A 10454-nucleotide genomic window follows, 5' to 3' on the forward strand; every position below is an offset into this window, starting at 1 on the left:
ATCGTCATCGAAGGGGAGCTCTACAAGCGCAGCCTCACCGGGATCCTACAGCGCTGCATCCCCACCGAGTAGGGGAAGGACCTGCTAGAAGACATCCATGGAGGGGTCTGCGGACATCACGCCACACCAAGAACCTTGGTTGGAAACGCATTCTAGCAAGGTTTCTACTAGCCAATCATGGTGGCCGACGCCGAGCAGGCCGTATGCACCTACAAAGGATGCCAGTACTACGCTCGGCAAACTCACCTGCCAGCTCAAGCGCTCTAGATGATCCCTATCAGGTGGTCATTCGTGGTCTAGGGTCTCGACCTGGTAGGGTCCCTCAAGTGGGTGCCCGGGGGCTTCACACACTTACTTGTCGCCGTGGACAAGTTCATGAAGTGGATAGAGGATCGGTCGATCACCGTGATCAAATTCGAGTAGGCTGTGTTGTTCTTCACGGACATCATCCACCGATTCAGAGTCCCAAACTCTATCATAACCGATAATGGCACACAGTTTACGAGGAAGAAATTCCTTCGGTTCTATGATGACCATCACATCCACGTTGATTGGGCTGCCATGGCGCACCCTCGAATGAACAGGCAGGTCGAGCATGCAAATGACATGGTCCTACAAGGCCTCAAGCCTAGGATCTTCAACCGTTTGAACAAGTTTGGCGGACGGTGGGTCGCCGAGCTTCCCACGGTACTCTGGAGCCTAAGGACGTCCAGCAGCCGGGCAACCGGTTACACGTCGTTTTTCATGGTCTACGGCTCCGAAGCCATCCTCCCAACCGACCTCAACTACGGAGCGCCGAGGGTCAAGGCCTACAACGAGCAGGCAAACGAAGCATCTTTGGAAGACGCCATGGACCTGCTTGACGAAGCGCGTGACATCGCCCTGCTCCGTTTGGCCAAATACCAGCAGGCACTGTGATGGTACCATAGCTGACGTGTGCGTGGTCATGCCTTTGGCGTAGGCGATTTAGTCCTTCACCGCATCCAGAGCAACAAAAATCGCCACAAGCTTTCAGCGCCGTGGGAAGGACCATACATCATCGCAGAAGTACTCTGACCCGGCACCTACAAGCTCAAGACTGAGGATGGCAAAGCCATCACCAATGTCTAGAACATTGAACAACTACGTCGCTTTTACCCTTAGTCTTCTAGTTCCAAAGATTTCAATATGCTTATCAAACTAAGTGATGTTTCTACAAAAACCAAAAAATGTTACAACCTATCGGGTTCGCTTCTGATTTGATCGGATTGCAGTAATACCCAACCCCGGCAACTACCTGGGGTAGGGTTTTACTCAGGGGCTAATAGGAGTACATATACTTAGAAATATTTTCTCATCCGACCCTTCTTTTTTATGATGAGACCTAGAAATAAGAATTGCCAAAAACTAACGATAAGTAAAACTGGTCGGAGTGCAAAAAACCTACGCCCCAATGGCTACAGCATCGCTTGCTCACCAGCGTGATCATTACTTAGTTGCTCGCAACCTAAGTTTCTATTGCCTTAACATAAAACAAGGGTCGAATCTATATATATATATATATAAATATATATATATAGGGGCCAAACAAAGTTTTTGGCCATAATAAAAGTCTTTACAGAAAGACTGACACCAGACTCGGCTATCTAATTAAACATTCTTGGGCAGAATTTCTTCTTTGAACTTCTCCGCCAGGTCCCGCGTCGGGGGCTCCGCTTCCTTCTCAATTTCATCCAGCTCGGCATCAGTGTAGCCAGGCGTGAAGCCCTCACTGATCACCGGTAGGTCGATGTCGATGTAGTGGGATGGACGCCAGTGTGCAGGGCCTGCCTTGCTAGCACGCGCACCCGATCTAGGATCTGGGTAACCCGCACTGCAAGTGAGCTTGTCTCCACGATCGAGCCAACCCTAAGGTCATCGAAGACCAACCTAGCGGCAGCACGCAAGGCGTCGTGGTCATCGCTCTCCGACTGGAGTTGACCCCACACCTCGGAGAGTTGCCTCTGAAGGGCTGCCCAAGCCAAACACCAAAGAGTGTCAGAAAATCGACTTTGAATGACAACCAAAAAGGTAACTAGAGCCTCACCATTCACTTACTCCTCGAGGACCATCTTCTCCCTCTGGAGCACGACAACATCCCCGGCCAAGGTGGTGGCCAGGTCCTCGGCTTTTTCCTTCGACTTCCACTTGTTTTTGAGCGCGCGCCGAGCAAGGTCGAGGGTCGGGCGGAGTCGTCCAAGCTCCACGGCATCTTCCCCGGCCTTGGCGACCATAGCCTTGAGCTTGTCCTTGGCCTCATTGGTGTGTTGACGGGCTTCCCGTTCCTTGGTCTGGAGGCTCACCACTTCTTCCTACAGTCGTGGCACTTCGACAGCAAGCCCCCAGACCTCCCTCTCATGATGGAGGAATAGGGACTTCTCCCGGCTGCGCATTGCAAGGGACTACGAAAAAGTCAGGTTAGAATCATATAAACAAGGCTTTTAGTAGAAAATGCGAAGACACGGCAAACCTAGCCGGCCGGGGCGATGTCATCCTTCAGCACCCCCAACACGTCGGTTAGGGAGCGGACTATGGACTCAAGTCCCGAGCGCACGCTCATCCAGTCCTTCTCCTCTGCCGGGTTGTCGTGGGTGAACACCGAGTCACTCGGGTCCAGCCGCCTAGCCCATCGGAGCTAGCCTCCTCCCCACACGAGCGGATTGTCGCCCAACCAGACAAGGGACCGGGAGGACCTAGCCCCAACTAAGGGGTTGGCTGTGGCAACCATTGGCAACGGCCCACGGGGGCCGACGACACCCCTCCGTCATCGACGCTCCCTAAGGAGTGGACCCTCCAATGACTGAGGGGGCTGGCAGTTCAGGCTCTGAAGTCCGAGCCATCACTGCTTCCGCAGGGGACGCCTTGGTCGTGCCTCCTCCCGTCTGCCCCATCTCGGGCGCATCGACCGGTGCGGGCACTGATTCCACAAGCGCCTCCCCCGGCACAATCAGTGCCACTACTAGAAAACATACCTTTCATCCCGCCTCTATTTTTGCCTTTAGTCCCGATATTTTTGTGTTCAGGACTAAAGGGACTATTAGTCCCGGTTGTATCCTCAAACAAGGATACAAAGTTCCTGCCCCAAGTGTGTGGCGACGGCAGGCAACAATTAGTCCCAGTTATAGCCCAGAGCCGGGACTAAAGGTTATCCTTTAGTCCCGGCTGGACTCTCCAACCGGGAATAAATCTTTACTCCCGGCTTGAGGATCCAGCCGGGACTAAAGGATGACCTTTAGTCCCAGCTCTAGGCTATAATCGGGATAAAATCTTTCTTGATAAAATAATATAGTCGCGCTGGACAAAAAAATGGGGCAGCCAGGCATTGAACCCACGACCTCATAGCCAAGGTCCAAACCGCAGCGCACTAGCTAGCCATCTGAACTAAGTCACTTTCTCGACAAGAAAGCACCCAAACATTTATTTAATAAGAGAAAAGACCCTTTAATTGATTATATTCTTTTGTTAACTATACTTTGAATTTTCTGGTCCATGTGCTTTCTAGTGCCTGATTGATCTCATAATTTTTATCAGGGTTTCAAATGTCCAGTGTGAAGCCACCACCAAGTTCGAGATTTTTCTGAATTGGTTTGGTAATTTTTTCACTTTAATTGAATTTCCACGCGACTTCACCGATTAATTATACGTTGAACTGAGTCTACCCCCGAAAAGATCTGGAATGGTGCCAAACTTTGCCAAATGGTCTCTTGTGCCCTAGGAGACAAATATTTGTGGAGGTTGATGCAAAATTATATTGTTTTGAATATGTAATTCGCCGTATTTTGTCTCACGTGGCACAAAGAAAAATGTAATAATAAAAATAATTATCAGAAAAACCTAGATCTTGTGTAGGGCCATATTTTGGGTGTAAATGATTGCCAAAAAATTTTTAAGCCATTTCGACATAGGCGGAGTCAACGTGCTTTACAGAGGTATATAGAACCTTTCGTCGAACCCTATCTATACACCTAGGTTCTCTGGGATTCTGAGGTCCATGTGCTTTTTAGTGCCGGATTGGGCTGAAACTTTTTCTCAAGACTTTAAATGCCTTATGTGTAGCCACCACCAAGTTTGAAATTTTTCTGAGGTGGTTTGGTTCTTTTTTAACTTTAATTGAATTTCCGCCCGAACTCACCGATTAATTATACAATGATTAATGAAGAACCTAAAGATTTAGGTTACAATTACGTGAAAACTAATTTCCTATCGAAAACCAATAAATTTAATAATTTCAATTAAAGTCTACATTTATGCCTAGTATTGAATTTGCTGCGCAAATAATAAGACTTAAATATTTAAATACAAAACATATATAAAATAAACTGACCTGCTTAAAAGTTGGCTGGAAATGAAAATGTAGCCCACCTTTAGTCCCGGCTCCTGCCACCAGCCGGGACTAAAGGTGGGCTGCATTTGGCGGCCCGCCAAAAAATCCTTTAGTCCCGGCTCCTGCCACCAGCCGGGACTCCCTTTAGTCCCGGCTGATGGTAGGAGCCGGGACTAAAGGTGCTTTAGTCCCCGGCGGTGGATGGAGCCGGGACTAAAGGTCCCTCTCCTATATACCGCCGCCTCCCTTCTCTCTTCCTCCTCATCGATCGTCTTCGTCTTCAGCGCGTCCCTAGAGCTCCGCCGTCGCCGATTCGCCTCCCCGGCCACCCCGACGCCGCCTTCCTCATCGGAGGGCACCCCGACGCCCGCCCACCTCGCCGGAGTAGCCCCGACGCCGCGCCACTCAAGGAGGAGCCCCTGGCTGCCCCCGACGCCGTGCGCGCACCACGCCGCCGCCGTTTCGCTTTCCCGGGCCACCCCGGCCCGACGCCGCGCCTTCTTCCTCACCGGAGTAGCCCCGACGACGCCGCGCCCGGCCAGGAGCCCCCGTGCCTCGATCCAGGCCGCTGTCCACCACCGCCCATCGCCAACACTCCATTCTAAACCGCCGGTATATATATATATATATATATATATATATATTATATTTATGAATTATGTTGACGAAATGTGTATTAATGTATATATGTATGAAATGTGTGTGTGTGTGTATATATATATATATATATATCAATTAATGTATATATGTATGAAATTATGTATGTATGAAATGTGTATATATATATATCAATTAATGTATATATGTATGACATTAACGTGTGTGTGTGTGTGTGTGTGTATATATATATATATATATATATATATATATATATATAAAATTAATGTATACATGTATAATTTTTCCTTAGGAGAAAAAATTAATTGTGTTATATTCTGATACCATGTGGCCTATTCATGAGAGTGTGCTAAAAAAGAACTAGTCTAGAGCAAAAAAGGATAAATGTACACACACACACACACACATATATATATATATATATATATTCGTGATAGATACAATTTATTTATCATTATTCTTGATACATATATATATATATACTAATATACTTTTTCTTTATCTCATATCTCAAATTGAAGACTCGTTGGTTGAGGGAAAAAATCCTGGACACACACACCATCTCAAAGCAATCAAGAGACAATAGGTGAATTTCTGAATGATCAGGTCTTAACTCCCGGCGACGAGTTTTACTATGACCCAAATATGTGATGATGAAAGCCAAATTTCATATTGATCCAAAGAACATGTGATGATGAAATGTACAATTAATGCAAACTTTACATGTGATGATGAAATGTAATATTATGTTTTAGTTTACTTTTACTGTTGCTTGCGTGCATTGATCGAGCGAAAACTTTACAGTACGCGCGCGTATACGTATATTACTTTGCAGCGAATAATGCGTATTCGAAAACTAAATTAAAACAAAAAAGAATCATCAATTGAAATAAGCAGGAAAAGAAAAAAAAGAAGACCCTTTAGTCCCGGTTGATAATACCAACCGGGAATAAAGGGGCCAGCCCAGGCGCTGGCGTGGTCCTAAACTCCTATTCCCGGCTGCGTAACCGGGAATAAAAGGGGTTGGCAGCCAGAAATAGAAGCTTTTTTTTTTACTAGTGTGCCTCCCCCTCCCCCTCCCCCGCTTCCTCAGGTCGCGTTGTGTCCGCCTCGGCGCCATCACGGCGCGCCCCCGGCACCACGCTAGCCGGCTCCCGGGGGGTTGGCCGATGCGATGACTAAAACATAATTTTTGTTCATTGTTCATTTTTATTTTGTTTCTATAATGCGAAGGTGAAAATATATCAGAAGTCTCTGTCGTAAAATAGTTGTCCCCTGATGCAATAACTGTAGGTGCACAAACGATGTCAATTGATGGAGTAGCCAATAGCAAGCAAAAACATGCTAGATCGATCTCCAAGGGAATGAAACCTAGCGAAAAGGAAGTACGACCATGTACATTTTCCTATGCTTCATGTGCCACAAGAACATCAAATAGCAGAGCTATAGCCCCACGATGAGACGAGACTATTCAGAAAGCCATGGGAAAAGATCGATCGTAAAACAAAGGACAGAAATTGACACATGCATCCTGTACTCGCAGGAATGCACATCCAAGAGCATCAATAGTGAGTAGTACGAGTACATGCTTGTCCGATCCCCCTATTATTTGGTGCGTGCGCACTGTGCAACGCTCTCGCCCCGGTCTATCGCCGTGCAGGCAGCTGGACATGCACCATTGGCATCGATCTCTCCCACCAATAGCACTGCATATACCAGTGCATCCTGGTACCATAAAAAGGAAACGAAACAGGAAGCAAAAAAAGAAAACACAAGAGATGCTTGCCAGAATCGAATTGACACATGCATGCGTAGAGATGGACACACACACAGGCTTTTAAATTTTCCACAAACAGAAACAGCAGGAGAGATGACCATATATGTATCTCCCTGTCCCTAGCTAAACCTCAAAGGACGGACATACTCCTCAGTTGAAAGTACAGCAAACACTTGCTCACTTCTACAAGCAAATACTAGATTCGACAACACCAAATTAAGCTAAGTGAATCGAAACACACACACACAAGCAATGCAGTACACGCAGCAGCTAGCAGCAGTGCAGCACACACCCTAGTGGTGCTTCCCACGGTAGAGTACACGGATCAGCATCATATGGAGCTAGCTACTGCGTGCACATGCATGCATGCATACGCGCGCGACATGATACATAAAATATATATGCTCGAGCTCAATCTGGCATCATACAGGCCAAATGGGAGAGCGTACGTACGTACGAGCCGTCGACGATCGATCAGCTCAGCAGGCGGCGCCGGCGGGCGGTGGGGGCGGCGGCGGCTGGTGCGTGTGGCCGTGAAGGCCGCCGCTGCTGTCGCCCGGCAGCTGCTGCGGCTTCTTGCGCTTCTTCTTCTCGTAGCTGACGCCGCGGGCGCGGGCCTGGTGCTCGCGGACCTCGCGGAGGTAGAGGCGCACGGCGCGTGCGGCGAAGGGGTTGGACTCTGGGCGGCCTCCGTTCTCCTCGAAGGCGGCGCGGAGGCGGCCCACGAGGGCGTCGAGGCTGCCCCAGGCCTGGCGGAGCGGGCAGGGGCACGGCGCCGGCGGGTTCGGGTGGCCGAAGAAGGGGCACGCCGGGCCGTGCACCTTAGTCTTGCCGAACTGGTCCAGGTAGCGGAGGAACTCGAGGACGTGAGCCCCGCTGCACTGCGCCAGGCTCAGTGGCGGCCGGTGGTTCCGCAGGTACTGCCCGAACGTGTTCCAGTCGCGCCGCTTCTGCGCCTCGTACCGGCTCGGCGACTGCGGCGTCATGGAACCAACGGACGGCGACGCGCCTCCGCTGCTCGGCCCGATGCCGTTGCCCCCTCCTGACGAGGGGCTGTCGGGGTTCGGCGACATGTCCATGGTGGATCGGCTAGATAAGAAGAAAGAAGCAGAGAAAGAGAGAGCAGTGTAGCTGCTGTGAGCTGAAACAATTTCCTCTTTATATTATTTAAATCGAGTAGGCTCCCTCTCCTCTGTGTGTTCTAATGTTCTTTACTCAATGAAGAAATGAATATTTAATTTGCATATCCATATAATATCATATCATATACTATACTGGTAAAGGAACACTCCATATTCTCGTAAGCATGATGAGCTCAATGATGACTCGTGTGAGCATTATTTTAGCACGAGTTGGGACTGGAGGGATCTGTTTGTTTGGGAGTTGGTGCTCAGAAGTCTGAGATGACCAGAGCAGATACATGTCTCTGTGTATGTGAAAATCTTCTTCGAAAAAGATCAAAGAAAGGAACAAGTTACCTTGGGTGTAGTTGCCAGCTGAGCTTGGTTCTCAGAATTGTGGGAGTTGGAGCCTGGCTTCTTTAACCTGTGCATCAGATCCAGCAGCATGGAGCATAATCAGAGAAGGAAATGATCACAAAAGCAGAAGGATAGGGTTAAAGATTAAGCATTGGAATAGTCGGGAGTATAGCTGCTGGTTGATCTCATCTGTTGCTTCTTACTCTTTCGCAGTGGTGGTGATGCTGGTAACAGTTGCTGATGCTGGCTCACTCATGAGTCCATCATCTGGTGATTGGGGATCTGCAGGGAGAGCACCAGCTTCATGATCTGTTTGAGGGTGTGGGGAATTGCATGCTGCTGCTTCTATTTTTAGGGGGGGAGCGCAGGGGCTGGTGGGGGTGGTGTTTGGCCTAAAAAGGAGAGATGTGAAGTGACTGAGACATGGAATCAACAGTGGTGAGCAGTGTATACTCAGCTACTAGGTCTTTCTAGCGAAGGATGGGGGGTAAAAAGGACACTGGGGGGTGTTTGAAAGGTGACGTGACAAAAGTAGTATTTTTTTAAGTGTGATATAGGGTGTGTACGGCTTGATACGAGTTATTGGCAGGCTCCGATGAGCTTACCTTATAAGTAATCAGTTATACTTTGTCAGCAATGAAATAATGTTTTTCGGTCGCAACAAATTAATCACAGTAGCAATTAACAGAGGCTCATAGCACCAGAGTTGATGTGGTGAACTGGTGATTAGCGGCCCCTGCCGATATCTTTCCACAGGTGTGATATGCATGGTGATCTAATGTAATTAGTGGCAACTTGGTCCGCATTTCATGCAGGGCGGTGGTTTAAGGGCGCAATTTGAAAAACCGAACTTATAAAGTTCAAAGTACTATAAGGGTAATGGTTTTACCATTTGTAGCCAATATAGCCTTCTAAACCAACTTTTGTGAGTTTTGGTTGTTAAAGTGACAATATAGTCATTAGACACTACGCCAGAACACACAATCGCTGTCAGAACATCACTGTCGGCGGTGACTACCACTAGTAGAGAACAAACTTTTAATTTTTGATTTTAGTCCCGACCGGAATTTGGCCTAGGAGTAATAGGAGATTTAGTTTCGGTTGGAACCACCAGCCGGAACTAGAATCCCCTGCCTAACGGATAGTGCAGCAGGCTTTTGCAGCAGGGACCTTTAGTCCCGGCCTATGGTTCAAATCGAGACTAAAGGTTGCTTTTCAATCCCGATTGGAACCACCAACCGGGACTAAAGGCCCTGCTGCCCTTTTATCCCGAGTTTTGGCTCCAACCGGGACTATAGGTTGATCCTTTAGTCTCGATAGGCTCCACCCATCGGGACTAAAAGTCTCTAGCTATATATTCCCGCTTCCACTGTCCCCCCAAGCCCGAGACACACCGGTCAAATCTTAGTCTTTGCTTATTGTTCATCCGTGTTCTTGCTTGGGGGAGCAAGTTCTTGCTCTCGGCCGCCGACTTCATCTTCAATCTTCTAAAGGTTAGCAACTTCTTCTTCTAATCTTTCATCGTTAATAATGAAGATCGTTTCATGCTTTAGTATAAGCATATAAATATTCAAATATGTGGTTTTTTAATTAGGAATAATAATGTTAGATTTTATTTTTATTTATACATCATTTTTACATAACCTTAAACATTTATTGTTTTCTAGATCTTTGTTAGCAACATTATTTCTTGATGAGAGTTAATAATCGTTAAACAAAAATATGTGCAAAATGTTTAAGTTTACTTGGCTATATATATATATATATATATATATATATATATATATATATATATATATATATAGGGCTGGGATATTGGGAGCCTCGGGCTCCAAATAGCTAATGGAGAGCCCCAGCCAGCCCCCTTAGCCAGCCCAACCATTCAGGTCTGATGTGCTGACGCGCGCGCACAGGTGGCGGACCGCTTCAGACCCAGCAGATCGGATGCATAAAATCCCAAGTCAAGCTGCGCAGAAAGGGCTTTATCACGACATTGCATAGAAATTAGTTGTTTGATCAATTAAAATTAATTTGTTACCCCATAGAAACCTCTCCACGAGCTGGACGTTCCGGCTGACACAACCTGACAAAGTTGACGCATGCATGATCACTTTTGTTTTTTTTTTCATTTTAATTTCTCAACGAAACATCCGATTCAAAAACGGTTTTCACCATTGAACTCCTAACATTTTTTGCACGATTCAAGATCCATTGTGAATAATTTTTTGAAAAAATTTAA

At 47.4% G+C, this 10454-nt stretch overlaps 2 protein-coding genes across 2 annotated transcripts; one reads left to right on the forward strand and one right to left on the reverse strand.

Annotated features, from left to right (window-relative positions):
* Positions 1-561: 561 nt before the first annotated feature.
* On the forward strand, positions 562-918 carry LOC136492105 (uncharacterized). The gene has a single exon (XM_066488239.1). The coding sequence runs from the start codon at positions 562-564 to the stop codon at positions 916-918; it is 357 nt and encodes a 118-aa protein (XP_066344336.1).
* Positions 919-6742: 5824 nt separating this feature from the next.
* LOC136493407 (protein G1-like4) lies at positions 6743-8562 on the reverse strand. Its single transcript, XM_066489490.1, has 3 exons — positions 8419-8562; positions 8216-8282; positions 6743-7826 (listed from the first exon to the last, which is right to left on the reverse strand). The coding sequence occupies exon 3, from the start codon at positions 7814-7816 to the stop codon at positions 7217-7219; it is 600 nt and encodes a 199-aa protein (XP_066345587.1). The 5' UTR covers positions 7817-7826; positions 8216-8282; positions 8419-8562; the 3' UTR covers positions 6743-7216.
* Between the last annotated feature and the right edge of the window lie 1892 nt (positions 8563-10454).

Source organism: Miscanthus floridulus, chromosome 11, assembly GCF_019320115.1.
Source record: "Miscanthus floridulus cultivar M001 chromosome 11, ASM1932011v1, whole genome shotgun sequence".
NCBI classification, from domain to species: Eukaryota; Viridiplantae; Streptophyta; class Magnoliopsida; order Poales; family Poaceae; genus Miscanthus; species Miscanthus floridulus.